Source organism: Quercus robur, chromosome 11, assembly GCF_932294415.1.
Source record: "Quercus robur chromosome 11, dhQueRobu3.1, whole genome shotgun sequence".
Classification (NCBI taxonomy): Eukaryota; Viridiplantae; Streptophyta; class Magnoliopsida; order Fagales; family Fagaceae; genus Quercus; species Quercus robur.
In genome coordinates, this window is record NC_065544.1 from 36,755,907 (window position 1) to 36,777,398 (window position 21,492).

Here is a 21,492-nt window from a genome sequence, read left to right on the forward strand (position 1 = left end):
TCACAAGGAAAGAGCTTGCAACAGGAAGTAAATCATGGAATTCATATGCTCACATTAACTTTTTCATAGATTTACAATTTGGCTTCAACTCATCTCTAGGAGGAGTTGGTTGCCGTGGGGTCTTCAAATCAGGAAGGAAATCTGAGAGGGTCGAGAGATCATATACTTTCAATTTCTTCTGTCGGCTTCTAAGTTTCTTCTTCTGGCAGAACATAAATAGATATTTAACATAATAAAGATTATGAATATTACTCAAAAATAAGTTTTACAAGTGTTATCAAACATTTGCCACAACATATTAGTTCAAAAGGTTTAAACGGAACAAAAGAAAGGCATCACCTTAGATTCAGATATCAAATAAAGGTATACATTTTTTTTCTTCATATATTGGTAAATAGAGGTATACAGTTTTAATACACATTTGTAACAAACGATCTGGTACTTGTGGAACACAATAGAGTCCTAACATCATCATTAAAACAATTGGTCCGTATTGAATAATAGTTCTTTTTAAGGCTTAAACATTCCTTGTTTTGGAGATTAGAATTTAGAACCATGTCCCCATGCAAAGTCCTTAGGATGGACAACAAACTCAAGAAGAATGGAATGAGAAAATACTGAGGTTTACAAGGCTTTGGTAAGATTTATGGACTCCAATGGGTCCTTTTTAATTAAAAAAGAATCATGAGAATTTGGGCGAATTAACAATTTATCATATCTGAAATCCCCCAGTCATAATTTTGCTGCAATACAGTTTTCACTCCAAAAATCTTTGATCCAGGCTCATATTAACTTATCTTTTTGACATTTAAGAGATGAAGGTTCAAGATTCTGTTCAATTGTCCACCTTTCACATTTCTCACTTAATTCTAGCTAGGTTAAAAAGGGAAGGATTGACTGCTCTATGGAAGACCCTACATGAGCCTGACCATAGTAGCACCTATCTACAGAGGAACCAATGCTTTAAGGGCCTAAACAATAAAGGGGCCGTAGACACACCCTCATAAAGGTCAAAGCCTGACCTCAACTCATGGGGTTCAAGTAGCATCATCCAGTGGTTATCCTGCTTGAACCTACATCACTCCCTCAAACTCAAAATGTTGATCCCAATCGAACCACATTCTGTAAACCTTTGTCACTAACCCAAATTAAGTAGTGAATAAAATACTCAATTTTGTATCTTGCATCCTAGAGGTTGATTGAAGGTACTCACCTTTACATGTAAGTTGAACAATCTGGCTCTATCTATACATGGCATCATGTGTCATTTTTCAATGCTACTCCCTTAACTTGCCATACCATTATAGAACAGAGTTGCACGACACTAGCAGCCACAAAATGTATTTGTGGATCCTGCATACCACTTGATTAAAATTTGTCTACATCCTTGCAGTTTGGAAAAGGTTGCATTTTGCTAAATATTGTAAAATTTATTTTACAAGTACCACAAATTTATGCCAATTCATTTTCTAAATCACTTAAAAAAGTATGGAAACTCCAACACTCTTTTAACTTTTATGTACAAAATTCCCTTTTGGAGGTAATGTCTCAACTCTAAAAGATTAACCCAAAATCAATGCTATATTTTCTTGCAAGTGCAAGATTTACTTAAATTAAATCTATCTTGAAATAGATAGGCAAACAACATGTGTAAAGGAGCTGAAATTCAGTCCATCAAAAGGAAGACAAACTTTACAACTTGGCAATGCAAGTCCTGACTGGAACTTTCTTGCTGGTGACCAAAAAAAAAAAAATGATATAATCTTAACAACATACTAACCAATGCAATAACCAAACTGCCAATAAGCAAGTAAACACAGTTCAAACTACCCACCAACAGCACCAAAAATTAACTCTGGCAAGTGTATAACAATAAACAACGCGAATGTTAATTTAACAATCTCACCTTGCCAATAGCCTTCTGGGCACTCAGGGCAGCAACAGTATCTTTAACCTCTGCATATTATTAAAGCACGAATGAAAATCAATAATGATGATTTCTTTTTATCCTTAATAAAAAAAAAAAAAAAAAAAAAAAAAAACTATTTACAATCAATCCTTATGGGACCAAAAATTATCAAACTATAGAGGATAAAAAAGATTCCACATGACCAAAAGATGTAACAAATGAACACTAAACAGGAACTAACAATGTGGGAAAACATCAAATGTTCTAGAAATACTATTACTCCATGCTGGTGATGCATATCTAAAAGAGCATTAAAACCCCATAAATTTCCAAATACTGAAATGGGTATTCAGAATTTGCATAAATAATCTAAATGCGTCTGAATCTTTTGTAGGAGCAACTGTAAAAATTGTCATACTTGGACCAATTCATTAAAAACAAAAAAAGAAAGAAACTTACTTGTATAAAACTGGCGTTTCTTCTCGAATTTAAGGTCTGCTTTAGACGTCGATTCCTGTCTGCATAATTATTCATAAGTAGAAAATCAAATATTATATATATATTTTTTGGTTCTGATGATGAACCAGGCATGAATTGAATAAAAAAAAAAAGTTTGCCAATATGATAATGATAGTCTTGCCGTGAGCGTGACTTGCCCATCACTAAAGGTTTGGAGCTTCCAGCGAATCAAAAGTTGAAACCCGCAGATTAGAGGTTTTGGGCTTGGCTGATGAAACTGAGTGAGTAGGAGAGGAAAGAGAGGCGGAGCAAAGAAAACAGAGGATTTGGGTTTTATAGCTACTAGCAGTAGACCCGTGCGGTGCGTGGGAATATATAAAAACATGTTAAGGGTTGTAATATATAAAAAATAACAAATACTTTTAAGTATGGTATATTTAATTTTTTTTTTTTACTACAATATAGACACTATCTTAACCCATATCATAGATGTGGGAAAAATCTTGATTGAATTACTCCTAACAAAAAGATAATAAACTTGCTCTCTTTTTTTTTTTTTTTTTGCTAGGTAATTTGTTATTGCGGGGGATCGAACCCCCGAGTTAGCGGACACAAGGTATTGGGTACCACTCAAGCAACTAGGCCTGGTGGTGCTCTCTCAAACAAACAGAAAGTTGCTCGTATATGTGGACCAAATTGCCAGAATTTTTTTTTTCATATTATAGTAATTCTACATATATATGTCATATGCATAATGGTTTACTTGTATCATTCTGGGGAAGAGAAAACAAAGTTGTAGCAACATACAGAAAAGAAAAAAGAAAAAAGAAAAAAAAAAAACCTTTACATTTTTGTTTCTCGGTCTATTCATCAATAGTTTAAAATATTTGGTTTATTTGTTACATTATTTTCTAGGTTTTAAAGGGTTTTAAGTTAATGCCAGCTTCAGCTCGTCAATAAATCTTATAACCAAAAATTTATTCACAAGTCTTGCTTGATAATAAATCTTATGTCATTCTTCAATCAAAGTTAGAATTTGTTACTGTTCACTTTGGAAGGGATATGGATGGAGCAAGAGTGTACCAGTGCTCGAAGATTGGATATAGACCAACCTCGGTTTTTTATTTATTTATTTATTTTTATTTCCCTCTGTTTTTGCTATTTATAATTGATCACGTGGTTCTAAAGCATTTGGATTTATTTTTTGTATAAGATTTCCCCATTTTTTCATCTTGAAGGCTTGAATGGATTGTTCTTCACGTAGAGTTTAAATTTTGAGAAACTTGTTTGGGTTCTATATTCTTTCATACTGTGGGGATGTAATTCAGTAAAATTTCATATTGAAAAATAGACACTCTACATCCAAAATGGCCAGAACGTGTTCGTTCTCCTTGAACAAATCCAAGATGAAGAAAAAAAATAATATGATACTTCTTGTTGAACTTAGTCAAGGTAGCTAGGATAGGGATAAGTTTGTTTTCTTTATAACAGAATCCTTGACCTGCAAAATTTTAAGCAAATTTTGGAAGCCTAGATATCACTGCACCTTTTTAATCTTCACACTCTGATATTTGTAATTTATTAATGGTTATATCATTTCATCATTAAACAATATCTTCAAATTTATAATCGACAGGCAGCACTTGGCCATTCTTTGGAAGTCAAAACTGTTAAGAGTATGCTCCAGCAAAAATTTATAATCAACAGAGTTTATAGCATAATTTTAACAATTATGGCAGAAATATCAGCTACAGATCAAAACGTCAATCAAGAATATATATGTACATCTCAAAGTGGGTAGGATCAAAACATCAGCATATCTCTAATTTTAACAATGATTATATGGATTAAACAAACATAGTGAGGATAAAATATATATACACAAACACACTCACACTGAATCATTAAAATCACTATTATTTCCATGGACGTAATGCACTCGGCCATTAAACTCAAACCCAAAGGATGTTTAATGGGCCTTATGGACTTATGGTTATCTATAGGAATTGGTAACCATCACTGTGGAAAAAAAAAATCCAGAGTCTTCCAAACTTAAGAGAAAAAGGAAAAGAAAGGCATGATTGTATTTCTTTATCTCTATTTTAAAAACCTCATTGACAAATACCCAAGCTGGCAAGCTACATGATTGCATGTGAATCAATTAAGGGGCTTGGAATGCATGTGATTGCACACGATCCATATGCCCCGGCAGATCGTGCTCGTGCAATAGGTGTGGAGCTTGTGAGTTTCGATCGTGCTCTACACATGCCTCTTACACCTACTACATCAAAAATTCTCAATGATGATACTTTTGCAAAGATGAAGAAAGGAGTTCGAATTGTCAGTGTTGCTCGTGGAGGAGTAATTGATGAAGATGCACTAGATGCTGGAATTGTTGCTCAGGTTCTTACATTCTCATACTTGATTCACATATATCTTACGGTTGAAGAAAGTCAATGACATGGTCTCTTTGTTTTAGGGGCTGCACTTGATGTTTTCACAAAGGAGCCACCAGCAGCAGACAATAAGTTGATGTCATTCCATTTCTATGTTCAGGTGTTATCGGAGCTGAAGCCATATGTTGTACTTGCTGAGAAGCTGGGGAGACTTGCTGTGCAATTAGTAGCAGGAGGAAGTGGTGTGAAAACTGTTAAAGTGACGTATGCTTCTGCTAGAGCTCCTGATGATCTTGACACCAGGCTTCTTCGTGCCATGATCACCAAGGGTATCATTGAGCCCATTTCCAGTGTGTTTGTGAATTTGGTTAATGCTGATTTTACTGCTAAGCTGAGAGGTCTGAGGATATCGGAGGAGAGAATTGTTCTAGATGGTTCACCTGAGAGCCCATTTGATTTGCCTCTGCAATATCAGAGTCTGGGGAGATTAAGGTCGAGGGACGGGTGAAGGATGGGATTCCCCATCTGACAAGGATAGGATCTTTTGAAGTTGATGTCAGATTGGAAGGTAGTATTATACTCTGCAGACAGGTCGATCAGCCAGGTACGATTGGAACAACTGGGAGCATTTTGGGTGAGGAGAATGTGAATGTCAGCTTTATGAGTGTGGGAAGGATTGCCCCCAGAAAGCAAGCTGTAACGGCAATTGGTGTGGATGACCAACCAAGCAAGGAAGCTTTGAAGAAGATTGGTGAAGTTTCGGCCATTGAAGAGTTTGTTTTTCTCAAGTTGTAGTGTGGATCACAATTACAACATCTTTCTTTTTCCTTTTTGGATGGTTGGTATTAGTCATAACCGCATCCTAGTGCCAATTTTGATAGTTTCTATGAGTGTTGTTGTATCTTGATGGAAAGGAAGAATAATAAATTAGCTTTGCGATGAAAAGTTTGTACTGCATTGAGTTGCCATGTTCCCAAATTCAATTTTCTATTTTAATCTGCCCAGTTGTAATTGTATTACTTAATGTTTGGTTCTGTCTTGGTGTAGTGCTGCAGTCGTTTTCCATGAAAAATTTACATTTGTTGCAGTCATTTTCCAGGAAAATTTTACATTTGTTTTCGCATTGAGAGATTTAAGTATTCAACCATGATGACTGATTGATGAGTTTTTTCTTTTTAATAGGCGAGGCCCAACATGTGAGATTTTAAATAAGAGGTAGAGTAGAAGAAATAAGGATCAAACTCAGGATCTCATGCTCTGATATTATGTTAAATTACCGATTGTTTCAAAAGTTTAAGCTATTGGAATATGATAAATTTAATCATTTGAAATGCAAGCTATCTAACTATATTTAATTTTCTCTACTTCTTCAAAAATACATCTTAAAAGAAAGTCAAGTTAAACTCCTTGCAAATACATCACTATATTCAAAGATGTGTACTTCGCAATTGTCTATTGTTATAAAGGAGTGGAAACTGAAACATTGATATTACCCCAATCATTCTAACCTTGAAAGTAAGACTCGTTGGATATAAAGCATATTATTACATTTCGCACTGAATTCATCATATTGTGAATCTGACTGACCTGTGGTCAAAATAATCTCAACCTATCTTTTCCTCTGGTCTTCCTTTGACTTTCTATATCTCAAAAAACCATGTCCACATTCCGAACAACCAGGTGCTCTCAATCTTCACTAGACTAATGTGAATTGCAACATTTCTTCACTGCCTTGTTTGAAGCCTGGGAAACATCCAAGAAAAAGCTCTCTATAGTTTATGAACCAGAAAGGAAAGGAACCTGAGCTACAGTTGTAGATAGGGAGATGGGGAGATTATGTATCGCTAGATAGGCAGCAATACCAGCAACATAACCTGCAAAAGCAAAACCACTCACCTGCACAAAGAAGAATGACTTCTTTTACTAAAAAGAAAAATAAAAGTTTAGTCAATAAAAATGTCACTACACAGCAGTCCATACCTTCCGTAAGTACCAAAAGAAGTCCACCTTTTCCATTCCCATGAATGCTACTCCAGCTGCCGAGCCAATAACTAACATGGATCCACCAGTGCTAGCACAATATGCAATCAACTGCCAAAACTGAGAATCCTGGGGGAAGGAGGTGAGGTCATACATCCCCATCGTTGCTGCAACCAGTGGAACATTATCTATAATTGCTGATACGACTCCTATTACACAGGCAATCATTTCATTACTAGGAATGTGAGCGTCAAGGAAATTCGCCAATTCCCGAAGAATCCCTGCAGCCTCAAGGCTAGGGGAAGAAAAAAAAAACAAGTTTGTTATAATGCAGAAGTAATAACTTAGCATATCTCACGTGTATATGTATCCAAGTATGTTTTTTAGGAAATCAGATTAATATATCATAAATATCTTGATTATAATTCTTCCAGAGACACATAAATACAGCTACCATATCTAAAAATATATTATGTAGCATAAGAGTACATGAAACACAGAAGTTCAAAATGTGTTCTGTATTCACCTGCTAACGGACAAAAGTATTCCAAGGAAGAAAAGAACTGCTTGAGTGTCAATCCGTGATAAAGCTTGTGGCACTTTTAACTTCTGTTTTTCAGATTCACCATAGTGGATAGCATCAGTTAGAATCCAAAGAACGCCAAGTCCAAGCAGGATACCCATAAAAGGAGGCAAACCGGTTAGGGCCTTGAACACTGGAACAAAAATCAAAGCTCCAATACCTACAAAAAAAACAAGCAGTCCTTGGGGAGCCATCTGTTCGGATGCCATAACATTGGAAGAGTCCTGTCCCTTTCCATTAACTTCACTGGACGGAAGAAGAGAAACTCATATCGCATCATCCTTAAACCAAAAACTTAAACCTAGCCTTTCTAAACTAAAATTCACTGGCTTTGCTTTGACAATACAAGAAGCAAGACTGTTTAAACCTAGATCCTAAGATCACTGAATGGTCTACAAGATTGGATTGGGGAATTGTAAGATTTGACACACTATGTTTAATAACTATAAAAAATTATCGTCTTATATTAACAAATTCAAGAAGTAGAATAGTTTGGAATGTAGCTCAAAAGGTAAAACTTTTTGTTTACAAGTTATAGATAATTTGTTAAGGTTCAAATCCTTGCATCCTTGCAATTAAAATTTGATACAATGTATATAGAGTAATATGTAAGCATATTCTTATTAACAATATCAATATTTTAGATAAGCACATAAATCACAGTTCACAAGATGATGTTTTCTATTAAATTGAAAAATACATAAGATCTTAATTAAAATATAGATTTTTTACAATTTAAATCTAGATTCCACCATGGTTTGGGACTAAGGCATGGTTATTATTCCACCAGATACTACAACATGGTGTTTTTTAAAGCGTTTCGGATTGTTTGATGGAGTTGGGATTATAAAATCATAAGGTTTTACAATTTAAATCTAGATTTTAACAACCATAGCAAGAAGAGTACCTAGTCAGGGACATAAGAGCCAGTGGGACAGCTAGAGAAACAGCTGAAGGTACAAATAAGTCCTGTAACAAAAGAAAATGCTATAATGGGAACTCTTTATTTAATTTCAGCACTGTGCTTCTGTAATTAAACATTCCCAGTCACTGCAATTGAACAAGTATATCTCAAGTGATTTAAGGATCTGGCATTGAAAGAGCCACAGCCGGGGAGTGCCAAATTTTAACCAAATGCTTTATAAGCTTTTCTTATCACTAATTATAAACAGGTTTCCTTCCCCATATATATACAAAGGTGTTTAAAATTTCATCATTGCAGAGTAGATTTTATGAGTGAAGTGATTGACACGTTTTATATTCTATTCCGTTTTAGTGACATTAGGGGAAGACAGTCAGCTAATGCAGATGTTTTGGTTGGATCTCATTGGATTAAATATGCAACAGCATCATGAAATGTATTGTATCAAGACAGTATAATGAAAAAGACCTTCATTGTCTGCAAAGTTGATATCTGACCGTGTATCCACAGCATAGTAGTGGTAACATCACCTATGGGAGTCCATGCACCACCTGCATTTGCTGCTATCACAACAACAGCTCCCAGAAGCCTGTCAATTAAATCTGAATCAGAAAATGGAGATTTTTCAATAAAATCAATAATTGAAAAAGAAAAATATGATTAGCAAAGACTTGATCTAAAGTTTTCGAGAAGAGATAAGATAGCAAGCACACAGCCAGTTTCAATGTAGCAGAGATCTCCTTAAAGCTATTATAGTCAAGCTATTTGGACATGGCAGCAGATAAGAGTGTCTGAGAAACCCAATTATCCTGTTATGATATCGTTATCTGCACTTCAACAGCATCCCCTTTAACATTTTTAGTTAAGATAAGGTTCATGACTATGAAGGCATTAAATTCTCTGAAGTTTTGCACATTTTATTGTGCTTGATTCTGGAAAGAAATAAAAAGATGATATACATTTCATAAGTATTTACTTTCAAAAAGCCTTCTACCAGTCATGTCTTCTAAGATTGTGGCTCAGATAAGGTAAGTACATGGTCGGAATATGCAGTGACAAATAGAAAACCTATCTATCATATTAGAGAACCCCTAGTAGACAAAGATCGAGAATAGGATCTTTAATTCTTTGTCTTCGTTGCTGATGTGACAGCTAACTCCACAATCTTCATGATAACCATCTTGTACTTTAGTAAGTATTAAGAGTGTTGGAGCATAACCATATATAAATCATGCCCATGCCCATCATTTTATGCTTTTAGAGTAACTATTTGGTTAATATGGTATCAAAGCTAAATTTCCTGGTTTAAGCCTCCACGCTTTCTGATACTATAAGTAAAATACACAAACAAAACAGCCCCCCCCCCTTGGAAATGCACTGAATTAAGAGATCCACCATTAACATATATTCCTGAAATGCATTCTCAAGAAAATAATTATGAAAAAGCTACATTTGAGAACCAGAGCTCTAAGTTAAATACCCTCATTTCATATAGTTTTGAGGATTGTACAGCAGAACTCAAACTTGTAATACTGTAGTTAATATTTTTATTTGAATGAACTGTTGAAATTCAATACATGATAAGAGACTAATGAAATGCAAAACTCATGAAGATTTAAATCACATGAGATAAAATAGAGTAATAGTCAGCTCGTACTTGCGAAATTCTGATGGAGGTACTAGTTTCCTCAATAAAGAAACCATGGCAATGGTACACGTCAGGTTATCAAGGACCGAACTAAGGAAAAAAGTCACCAAACCAATCTGCAATTTTCATGACTGTGTCAAACTTCATTAACTGATAAGGAAATAAAGTGTAGAAGGAAAAGGCTGATACAGGAAGATTTAGAATCAAATAGACCACTAAGGTCCCTGCAGAGAAATGCATTGGTGGAATAAGACAAGTTATAGCTAATTTCTATAAAAATTAAAATTAGAAAATTCAATATTTTGGAATTTCTTACTGAAAGAGGGACTAAGCATCATAATTATGATAGAAAATTAGCTAATAATTTCTGTGTATCATTTAACTTAAAGAGAAGAATAGCAATTCCATTTTTTGATGAATCAGCAGGGGAAACACTTCAGCATCAAGGAATGATGCTGACAAGCAATGTTCGCTAAGGGACGTGGATGATGCTGACAAGCAATGTTCGCTAAGGGACGTGGATAACCTACCCCTATATACCAACTAATCCAAGTTATTCGATTGATGTACAATAGAAACTGAAGTTTGGACTAAAGTGAACAGACAGCTTGGTTTGCCCAAGGTTTTTATCAATCTATCCTTTCTTTTTGTAATTTTCCAAGGCTTTTGTTGACCACCAAACCAAATACCAATACTATGAGTGATCAAAACCTTGGACCATAGGGAAAAAAATGTAGTTTAGATGTCAAGATTAAATTTGATATATTAAAACTTCAACATTAGTTAAGATGGTTATGTCAGCAAAAATAGAGCACTCACTGCCCAGAGGAGTGTCCGCGGCTTTCGGGTGGTTATATTGTTGGTAACCAGATTAAAACCTTGATGAGCATCAATTATCTCCACAATGGTCATTGCACCAAGCAAGAAAAATACTATTTCACCGACTTCTGCAGATGCATTCGTTAGCTCTGAAACAGCTATATCAGTTGAAGGAGCCTACACAAGTCAAACACCCACACAAAGTAATTAAGATTAGAAAAAAAAAAAAAAACCCCCACATTGCAACCAATACGTTTTTAACAGATATAGCCACATCATTGTAGTAAGAGGCATCAAGACCTTGAAGTTTGTATAAAAGGATAAAGAAAGTAGATTGCACTAAAAACATACAATAAGTTTATTTCAGATGAAACTTACGAGAAAAAACTATTATTTCACAATACCAAACATATAAAAAGTTTATAAGAATCGTCAGACATAAATATCCTCATCTCTCTTGCTCATGGGGGGCTGTTGTTTTTTTGGGGGGGTGGGGATTCCATTTTTCCATATAATTATTCTATCTAGAGATAAACAATAATACTAAAAATTGTTTTTTATACATGTCTATGAATGGAACATAGACGAGATGGTCCCGATACACACAAAGTAACTAAGAAAGAAGAAGAAATAGAACTGGTATAGGGCCTAGCCAATGCATCCAGCTAGCAAGGTTGGTCTGAATGAAAAATACTTATGAATTAGATTTCCCAAAGTAGCATCAATGTATAGATATTCTTAAATGATTTGAATTTGACTGGTAAGGGTAGAAATAATACTTGACTTTAAGGAAGCGTTACCCTAATCTCTATTACATTTAAAAATAAATAAATAAATAAAAGGTCCAAAATGCCTTCAGGGTCATCTGAGTGTAAACTAGATTAAAAAAAGAAAAAAACCACTATAAACTCACAAAAGAGCAACACTTTGAATTTACTGTTTTAGGGAAGGGGGGGGGGGGGGGGGAATTCAATTCAGCACCTGTCATATCTAAAGCTAAAAATTAACAGAAGTGTTCAAAAGTTTGATCTCATTTCATATCATAAGTAATCATATATTATCAACATCTGGCAGAAGAATTAGTCAGTCCCATAAGCAACTTTGATGTCTTAATCTCAACGCCAAACAAAGTAACAAACTCATCAATTAAACCGATGTTAATGGTGGTCCCAGTGAAAGTAATGTTGCACTAATTACAATCTGTCACCTTCACAAGTAGTGAAATTTGTAATATTGTTATGTCTATAGCATTGTTGAATTTACATTACTATGCCGAGGAACTCAACATTAGAAAAGGATATATCAACAGAAAACAGCCCATAAATGCCTACTTGGATATATGAAGCCTTCCTTGCCAGCAAAACTCATATCATAGAAGGAATCATCAACGGGTCTTGGCTAGATAATATGTCATTAATTTCAAGTAGTGAGAAAGAATCTTACCCCAATGCTGCGCACTGCCCATAAGCTCACGGCCATCAGTAATCCTACTCCACTTTTATTGAAAGCTAAAGATTCTTCAAAAATGATGCCTGCATATCCTATTCCAAATATCAATGCCATCGCAACATCCTATATCACAAGGCACGATCAAAACAACCAACGTTATAATAGTTTCTCAAAAAAAAAAAAAAAAAACAATTTAGTAACTAAAGTAATTTAATAATAATTTAGCACAAGAAATTTAGTGTTGAATTTCCACCTCCACCAAAAGTCAATTAATGTTTTAATTTGTTAATGAAAAATAATCATCAAAAGCAAACAACATAAATTGAAACTATCTTTCAATAAATTAGAAACGGCTTGTTTGGTACATGTGTTTAAACACATGTTTTCAGTTTTTAAACAATAATACACATATTTCCACACACATTTTCACCCATACGTATTTTTAAAAAAACTGAAAATTATTGTTTAAACATAAATACCAAATGTGTCTCAACAAATCGTAAATTGTGATGATTCTCATGAAATAATTCTCAAAAACTTACAAACATGTATCGATATTAGAGAGTTATTACACTTGGATAGATGAAAAAAAGTGGCATATGGAGCTATTACAAATGAAAAGAGTTACTACTTACAATTGAAAAAATTCGGAACATTGGATAGTTTAGTTACAAAAGGATTTTTTTCATATAGAGAATTTTTTTTTTTTTTTTTGATGGGTTCATATAGAGAATTGGATGCTAGGAAACACCACATCTTGTATTATGGGAAAGACTCCTTTAAATAAGCTTAGAAAGAAGCCTCTTGAGTCTTGAAGGATGAAGTTTCTTCTTTGCGTTTGGATCACGTTTCAGCCCAATTATTGAATGCTTGATCAAAAAGATGAATGTGGAAAGACAACGATGAGAGGAAATGGAAAAAGAGAATGTGGGGGGTTAAAGAGTGAAAAAGGAAGCTATAATTCGTATATAAGTCATATATATACGAATTATACGAAATTTCTGGCTTGATTGTTTCTTTGTTTAAGTCATGTATTTTATCTTTGGCCTTTTGCTCCATATCTTGTATTTTGTTTTATCTTTGTACGTTATTACGTGCGTTTCACATTTTATTGTTGAGTCAATTGAAAACACTCTACCCCACTCTACATGTCTGCCACGCAAAAGACAATAGAAGTTTTCGTTTAACCCCACATCGTTATTTGGACTTATATGTGTGAAAAATTGTAACAAGAAAAATATCCAAGTGCGACGGCACAACCGTTGTATAATTATGATTACTTTTTGGCATGCACTTGATATGGATATTTTTACATTTACAATATCCTGATTCCTAAATCATCCACCTACCTGTAAAAATCTTAAAAAATCACCTATTACTCATTTGGACTAAGAAATTTAGAGAGAATAATTTAAATTTCAATCTTTAATTTAAATTTACTTGAATAGAGATATAAAATGACATGTCTTTTCTATTGATGAAATTTATGAAATGATATTAATAAACTAAAAATAAGGTGTCATTTCAAATCTACTGTAATATCTCAATATTTTTGTTTGAGCAAACTCCCTAAGGCCCACAAATTTATACTAGTAATTATTTTTCAAGTCCCTTAATTTTAAATTCTCAAATCCTAACTCAACCCAAAATTTATTTAAACCGACAATTTTTTGCCACCTCTGGCCAAGGACTATATGAAGGTCTTGATTGGTTATCCAACAACATTTCTAACAAAACTACATGATATGATCTCTTCCCTAATGCCTCTTACAACAACTAAGACGTGGAAAATTATACCAATTAAGTTTGACCTGGGTTTAATCACTAGAACCAAATGTGATAAGTACTAAAAATATAAGAGTTTTTGTGAAAACCCAACCTAATTGGAGCATTAGTGGAGAATTCTCCTAAGCAGGCCGGCAAACATGTATTTCAAATTTAAATTCTGATATCTCAAGCAGCAGTGGTACTTTGTAGTGAAACAACTCTTATATGCAAATATTATATGATAAATTATAACCACTGGTTGGATCATTATCCAATTGAGAATGTTTAGTACAATCTTTTTTTTTGCCTGATCGAGATAGTTGCTGTAATCAGTTGGGAATTGATCTATCTTAAGGAGTATTTATTAAGATCAGCTGCATGCACATTATTCCAATGTTAAAGTTATGAATGAACTGCTAGTATTGGTGTACAAGAAGATAACATCCATTGCAAAACATTTTCCAGCTTAGGAGGCGTTTAGCTTTACCTGGTTAATTCACACTTGAAAAGCAGATGGTTGCGCTCATAAAAAGAACATGCGCATGCAGATTCCTTTTCTTGAAAGGACTGACAAAATATCACAAGTATATCATTGATTATTAATCCAAATACCAATATATAGAATAACAGATGGGAAGAGAACTGAACTTAAAGACATGTATAAAATGAACCTTTCTTCAACTAGAAGATTACATGGTAAAAGAACTAAATATGCCTGCTTAAATAACCGTAATTATGCACTCCAGGCAAGTCAGCTTCATTTATAGCTTGTAGGACTCAAATATAGATTGAGTTAAGTGAATATACAGCTTTATACTTCATCCTTCCAAAAAATAAATAATCACGGAAATCTATAATTGAAAGAAAATCCTTTTTGAGACCAAGTTCTAGAAAATCCACATAGACTTGTTAACCAGGTGAACATATTTCGAATTCAAAATGTAAGCATAGGAATGTTTCAGGATCAGATACGAACATATATGGATTATAGAAGCAGATTGATAAAGCTAATTATCAAAGGGGGAAAAAATTACATTGATCGGACTATATTTCGTATTCAAAATGTAAGTATTGGAATGATTCAGGATCGGATCTGAACAAATATGGCTTATAGAAGTAGATTGACAAAAGTTTATTTCACATAACCATAGATTGAGGTCCATCTGAAGCCTTAGATTTCTTAGCTTTTTTCTTCCTCCCTCCATTTTTATTCTTCTTTTTCTTCGGTTTCTCATCTATAACAGTTTGTGTGCTCTGCAGGTGTTGATGAATGGCAGCCAAAGGATCCAACTGGAAAGCAGGATGATTAAGAACTGTACTCAGCTGTTTTCCTTCCTTCAAGCTGATGAAAATGAACCCGATATTACATTAAGACAGATATCACAATGAAAAAGCTTGCAACAGGAAGTAAATCATGGAACTCATATGCTCACTTTAACTTTTTCATAGATTTACAATTTGGCTTCAACTCATCTGTAGGAGGAGTTGGTTGCCGCGGGGTCTTCAAATCAGGAAGGAAATCTGAGTGTCGAGAGATCATATACTTTCAATTTCTTCTGTTGGCTTCTAAGTTTCTTCTTCTGGCAGAACATAAATAGATATTTAACATAATAAAGATTATGAATATTACTCAAAAATAAGTTTTATAAGTGTTATCAAACATTTGCCACAACATATTAGTTCAAAAGGTTTAAACGAAACAAAAGAAAGGCATCACCTTAGATTCAGATATCAAATAAAGGTATACAATTTTTTTCTTCATATATTGGTAAATAGAGGTATACAATTTTAATACACAATTGTAACAAACAATCTGGTACTTGTGGAATACAATAGAGTCCTAACATCATCCTTACTGAGGTTTACAAGGCTTTGGTAAGATTTATGGACTCCAATGGGTCCTTTTTAATTAAAAAAGAATCATGAGAATTTGGGCAAATTAGCAATTTATCATATCTGAAATCCCCAGGTCATAATTTTGCTGCAATACAGTTTTCACTCCAAAAATTTTTGATCCAGGTTCATATTAACTTATCTTTTTGACATTTAAGAGATGAAGGTTCAAGATTCTGTTCAATTGTCCACCTTTCACATTTCTCACTTAATTTTAACTAGGTTAAAAAGGGAAGGATTGACTGCTCTATGGAAGACCCTACATAAGCCTGATCCTATAGCACCTATCTACAGAGGAACCAATGCTTTAAGGGCCTAAACAATAAAGGGGCCGTAGACACACCCTCATAAAGGTCAAAGCCTGACCTCAACTCATGGGGTTCAAGTAGCATCATCCAGTGGGTATCCTGCTTGAACATACATCACTCCCTCAAACCCAAAACGTTGATCCCAACCGAACCACATTCTGTAAACCTTTGTCACTAACCCAAATTAAGTAGTGAATAAACTACTCAATTTTGTATCTTGCATCCTAGAGGTTGATTGAAGGTACTCACCTTTACATGTAAGTTGAACAATCTGGCTCTATCTATACATGGCATCATGTGTCATTTTTCAATGCTACTCCCTTAACTTGCCATACCATTATAGAACAGAGTTGCACCACACTAACAGCCACAAAATGTATTTGTGGATCCTGCATACCACTTGATTAAAATTTGTCTACATCCTTGCGGTTTTGGAAAAGGTTGCATTTTGCTAAATATTGTATAATTTATTTTACAAGTACTAAAAATTTATGCCAATTCATTTTCTAAATCACTTAAAAAAAGTATGGAAACTCCGACACTCTTTTAACTTTTATGTACAAAATTCCCTTTTGGAGGTAATGTCTCAACTCTAAAAGATTGACCAAAAATCAATGCTATATGTTCTTGCAAGTGCAAGATTTACTTAAATTAAATCTATCTTGAAATAGATAGGCAAACAACATGTGTAAAGGAGCTGAAATTCAGTCCATCAAAAGGAAGACAAACTTTACAACTTGGCAATGCAAGTCCTGACTGGAACTTTCTTGCTGGTGACAAAAAAAAAAAAATGATATAAATCTTAACAACATACTAACCAATGCAATAACCAAACTGCCTATAAGCAAGTAAACACAGTTCAAACTCCACCAACAGCACCAAAAATTAACTCTGGCAAGTGTATAACAATAAACAACGCGAATGTTAATTTAACAATCTCACCTTGCCAATAGCCTTCTGGGCACTCAGGGCAGCCACAGTATCCTTAACCTCTGCATATTATTAAAGCACGAATGAAAATCTATAATGATGATTTCTTTTTATCCTTCATAAAATAAAATAAAATAAAAAACTATTTACAATCAATCCTTATGGGACCAAAAATTATCAAACTATAGAGGATAAAAAAGATTCCACATGACCAAAAGATGTAACAAATGAACACTAAACAGGAACTAAAAATGTGGGAAAACATCAAATGTTCTAGAAATACTGTTACTCCATGCTGGTGATGCATATCTAAAAGAGCATTAAAACCCCATAAATTTCCAAATACTGAAATGGGTATACAGACTTTGCATAAATAATCTAAATGCGTCTGATTCTTTTGTAGAAGCAACTGTAAAAATTGTCATACTTGGACCAATTCATAAAATAAAATAAAAAAATTAAAAAACATAGAAACTTACTTGTATAAAACTGGCGTTTCTTCTTGAATTTAAGGTCTGCTTTAGATGTTGATTCCGGTTTGCATAATTAGTCATAAGTAGAAAATCATTTTTTTTTTCCTAATGATGAACCAGGCATGAATTGAATTTAAAAAAAAAAAAGTTTGCCAATATGATAATTGATGATGCCGAAAAATCAACAGTAAATCACATGGTTTTCATGTGCTCGAAATAGCACCTGCACAATAAAAAGAGAAGACCTTATAGAGAGCACCGGTGTGGTGCCGGCCAAGTGCCCTCCGAAGGTCAAATTAGAACTTCTCACAACTCTAGAGCGCCAGAGCGGTGTAAATTATGCGTACCTTGGTTAGTGAGGGTATTTGAGCTTTTATAGTAGAAAAATGTTGACATCTCTTTCCTTGGCTTAGAAGTCTTTTCCTTATAGGAATCCTCATGAACGTATTTTTAGCAATCCTTTCCTTGTAGGAGTCTTTTTGATCAACATTAGGCGTGGGGCACAAGAAATTTCCTTACATGTATGCGTGGAGACCAAATTAGGGTTATATCAGAATCGTCAGCCTAGTTCCTCCCTTCATCATGGTAGTGTTAGCTTTCAATTCCCATCCTAAGTTAATCCCGTCAGCTTTGTAGACTTACTATTTGTCATGTGTTGATAGACGCAAGGCTGACGGGTTGGTTTGGGGTGTCACTCTACGCCTTGCCATGGGTAAGTCTCAATATTACAAAATTATCCTTATTAGCGGCTCCCTACTCCATAACCTCGTCAACCAAAGTTGACGGGTTGTGGAGTTCAGTTTTTTGTGACTTCCATTTACTTAATTTCATTTATTCAGAAACAAGTAGAAAGAGGCATTTATGGGCGTTTCCTCGAGCATCCTGCATTAATTGCTTGAACATGTGTCGCATTCTAACTGGATCCGTTTCTTGATAAGGGTGTCGCTTCGTCTTCCGTGCACCCTTTGATTCTATATATACCTCAGTTTTGTTTTTTGTTTTTTTGTTTTTTTTTTTCATTCTCCCCATTTTATTGTTGATCCAGAGAGAGCTTACTGTTTGGAGAACCTTGCTCCCGTCGTCTTTTTATACTCTTCATCCGTTTGTTGAGACCGTCACTTCTTCCAGAGACCGTTTACTTGGTAAGTCTTCTCTTCTTTTCTCCTATCTATCATTTTATTGCGTTTTAGTTGATAGTGTAGCTTTTTAGTGAGGCCGTCAACTTAGTTACTTTGAATAACTCCGTCGCTTGTAGGTAAAAAATGTCTAGGGAAGCGATTAGTGAGTAGTCGTCAATCCGTGAAGGAGCGAGCTACGACGAAGTCTACCAAACAAGACAGGAGCCCGAGGAGGGCCATTCCTAGTCATCAGAAAGAGAGACGTCAGCTCATTCTCCTGACGAGGATGGGGAAAATTATATAGGAGAGGAAGATGAGGAAGAGATAAATGGGGGAGAAGTTGATGGTGAGGGAGAAATTGAAGATGACGGGGTAATGGAGGGTGACGAGGATGAAAATGATGCAAATGATAGAGCCCTCGAGGTTGGGAGTTCAGGAAACCTTGGAAGTGGGCACGCTTGTCCATTCATTCTTCCTCAAATGTGGACCGTCAATGACTTCCTACCAAAGATGACGTCCAAAATTTTCAAGAACTTAAGGGACCGTTTCCAAATCCTCGATCACATACCAATCCGTCTTCCTGGGAAGTTCGAGAAGTGCTACTCTAGAGAGATGGAGGACACTGGTATGTATTGAAAGTTCAATTAGTGTATAAAACACTATGAACGTTTAGATCCCCAATTTACAAATTACCAATTCAAACTTAATGTCAAACAATTAATGTGCGGAATATGAACATAAGCTTAATACATAATAGATAAACAATCTAAACCAAATAAAATCACATCCACAGCAGAAATTAAATGGAAAAGATTAAGGGAAGAGAGATATAAACATAAGGACAACACACGATGTGTTATCGAAGAGGAAACCAAAGCCCTCAGCGTAAAACCTCTCCACCGCCCTCCAAGCGGTAAATAATCCACTAAAGAATGTAGTTGGGATACATGAACAACAAAAGACCCTCCAAGCCTAATCTATTCAATGTACCTAAGCCCTCCAAGCTCCTACTCCAACGAGGTTACGCCAAACCTATTTCTTCTTTAACTTACCGGATTCCGTTACTTAACCATAGCATCAACCAATATGAAATTGGTCCCTTCTTAACTGCTTCCCAAATACCAAATGGCCTTCTCATAGATATGGGTATGGTGAGAAAAGGTTTTGGTAATGTACCTCTCAAGGATTTGACAATGGAGAGGAAGAGAGTAGAGGAATTTGAAGAGTCTATGTGAAGATTGGGGATGAATCAATCTTGTTTTTCTCTAGGGTTTTTCTCTCAAAATTCTCTCTGGAAACTCTCTATATATCATGGGTATAAGGGTCTATATATAGTGGGGTGAGAAAAGAATGCGAAGAGTCAGTTTTTCCCAAACAGGGTAATCTGGCGACTTGGCCTCGCGATTGGACTAAGTCGCAAGTTCAAGTCGTGAGTTAACGGCCTAGCCAGCTTGGGACTTTTGTCCTGTAGTACAACAGTTGGCATGAATCTTCAGCTCCCCTGCATGCTTCACACGTGTTCCAGCTTTGGCGGCTTGCCAGTTGCGAGTCCCAGCCGCGAGTCTTTGCATCTTTGCACAATCTTGAGCATTTCTTCACACTCTCTCACTCATTACCCTTACATGATTCCCACCTAAATACAAGGTTACTAATTGCTAAAATACAAGTAAATTTGGCACGGAATAAAGCCAACAAGATAGTTGATAAAATTCAACCTTACATATATGACACCACGCTAGTAGCAGGGTTAAGATTGCCATTGACGGCGTTACACCGTTAGCTAGCTAACTTCCTTGGTCTATCTGTCAGCCAGATCACTCCTAATGCCTGGAGGATCTTCATAGGGGCGAAGATCTTGTGGGGTCATCTAAGCGGAGGGAATCGTCAACTTACGCTAGACGAGTTCTGCTGGTGCTACCGACCCCAACACATCGTTTGTTCACAAGGAATTTATCATTTTGATGCTCGGAAGAAAGTACTGAGGCTTGTATCAAACATGCCCGACTCCAATAAGAATTGGAATGGCAGATACTTTTTTGTTAAAGAGACGGATTGGTTATGTCATCCGGAGGAGTGGGACACAATGCCCCACGACTTTGATAACACTTGGGGCATAGTTAAGGATTCAGGTTTAATGCCGTCATCTTTTCTTTTTAACCTTTTAGTTTTCTCGCAAGTGTTCTAATGTCATCATCATTTTTCTATTTCAGCTAGTGTCCGCCCATCCATTACCGGTGTGTAGGAGGCCTTCATCCAATGGGTTCTTGAAATTCCATTCGAAAAGTGCAAGTGCAGGGATTTGATTACCCTTGACACACTACACGCGTACTGTAGTGGTCCAGAGCCAACCCCGGCAGCTCGCAGGCTAAACTCTTATTCTCGTCGTCGTGAGTGTCTCTTATTTTCCTTCGTCGCTTTATTCTCCTTCTTCTTACTTCTTAGGCGTCACTTAATTTATGTCCATCACTTAATTTATGCAGAAATGGAGGATGCTAGGTTGAGGGCACAGGTGCGTGCATCCGTTGCTCAATAGAAAAAGAAAGAAGAAAATAAGTTGAAAGGGGATGGAGCGTCCTCGTCAGCTCCAAAAGCCGTCGGGAAGGGTGCGCACAAGAGAAAAGCCGACGGGAAGGATGATTGTCCACCTAAGAAACCTTTTGTTACCGTTGGGGATAAATCCTTAAAAAAAGCCGACGCCCCCCAAGACTGGCCATAGCGTAAGTAAGGGTCTAATGACGTCATCGGGCCCTATTGCTTAGGGATCGGACCATTGCCTTCTCACCCACAAAGACTATGCCATTAAGACGGTGGGATCCATCATCAGAGATAAGGATGTTG

The 21,492-nt window shown here is 35.5% G+C and overlaps 2 protein-coding genes and 1 pseudogene across 8 annotated transcripts in view; 1 reads left to right on the plus strand and 2 right to left on the minus strand.

The window, feature by feature from the left end:
- The window catches only part of LOC126706801 (uncharacterized), a 56,413-nt gene that overhangs the window by 430 nt on the left and 34,491 nt on the right, over window positions 1-21,492 (minus strand). The window contains exons 2-5 of one of the 6 annotated variants that reach the window (XM_050406359.1): window positions 2,550-2,636; window positions 2,369-2,427; window positions 1,907-1,956; window positions 54-202 (exon numbers count right to left, since the gene is read on the minus strand). The exons of 1 other annotated variant lie outside the window; for it this stretch is intronic. In XM_050406359.1, coding sequence (XP_050262316.1) covers window positions 54-202; window positions 1,907-1,956; window positions 2,369-2,427; window positions 2,550-2,569 — 278 coding nt within the window. In that variant the 5' untranslated portion in view covers window positions 2,570-2,636. Of the gene's footprint in view, window positions 1-53; window positions 203-1,906; window positions 1,957-2,368; window positions 2,428-2,549; window positions 2,637-14,913; window positions 15,090-15,192; window positions 15,275-21,492 lie in introns of those variants that run through there. 4 more of the 6 variants (XM_050406358.1, XM_050406351.1, XM_050406354.1 and 1 more) reach the window with 4 other exon arrangements.
- Window positions 4,510-5,798, plus strand: LOC126706798 (D-3-phosphoglycerate dehydrogenase 1, chloroplastic-like; annotated as a pseudogene).
- On the minus strand, window positions 6,089-13,051 carry LOC126706795 (sodium/proton antiporter 1-like). Of its 2 annotated transcripts, XM_050406343.1 has the most exons (9): window positions 12,801-13,051; window positions 12,160-12,288; window positions 10,717-10,893; window positions 9,907-10,013; window positions 8,718-8,838; window positions 8,235-8,296; window positions 7,271-7,573; window positions 6,745-7,039; window positions 6,089-6,660 (listed from the first exon to the last, which is right to left on the minus strand). In XM_050406343.1, exons 1-9 carry the CDS (start codon window positions 12,819-12,821, stop codon window positions 6,541-6,543), a joined length of 1,335 nt encoding a protein of 444 aa, XP_050262300.1. In that variant the 5' UTR covers window positions 12,822-13,051; the 3' UTR covers window positions 6,089-6,540. The 2 variants fall into 2 exon arrangements, with proteins under 2 accessions (XP_050262300.1, XP_050262301.1); XM_050406344.1 differs by lacking the exons at window positions 12,160-12,288; window positions 12,801-13,051 and adding an exon at window positions 11,095-11,191.

Bases quoted from the DNA above. Each gene is read 5' to 3' on its own strand.
- LOC126706795 (XM_050406343.1), bottom strand. From the start codon at position 12,821: ATGTTCCGAATTTTTTCAATT. The intron at 10,894-12,159 runs GTAAGATTCTTT...TGACTTGTGTAG, and splicing joins GGGCAGTGCGCAGCATTGGG to GCTCCTTCAACTGATATAGC. The intron at 6,661-6,744 runs GTATGGACTGCT...TTCTTTGTGCAG, and splicing joins TCTTTTGGTACTTACGGAAG to GTGAGTGGTTTTGCTTTTGC.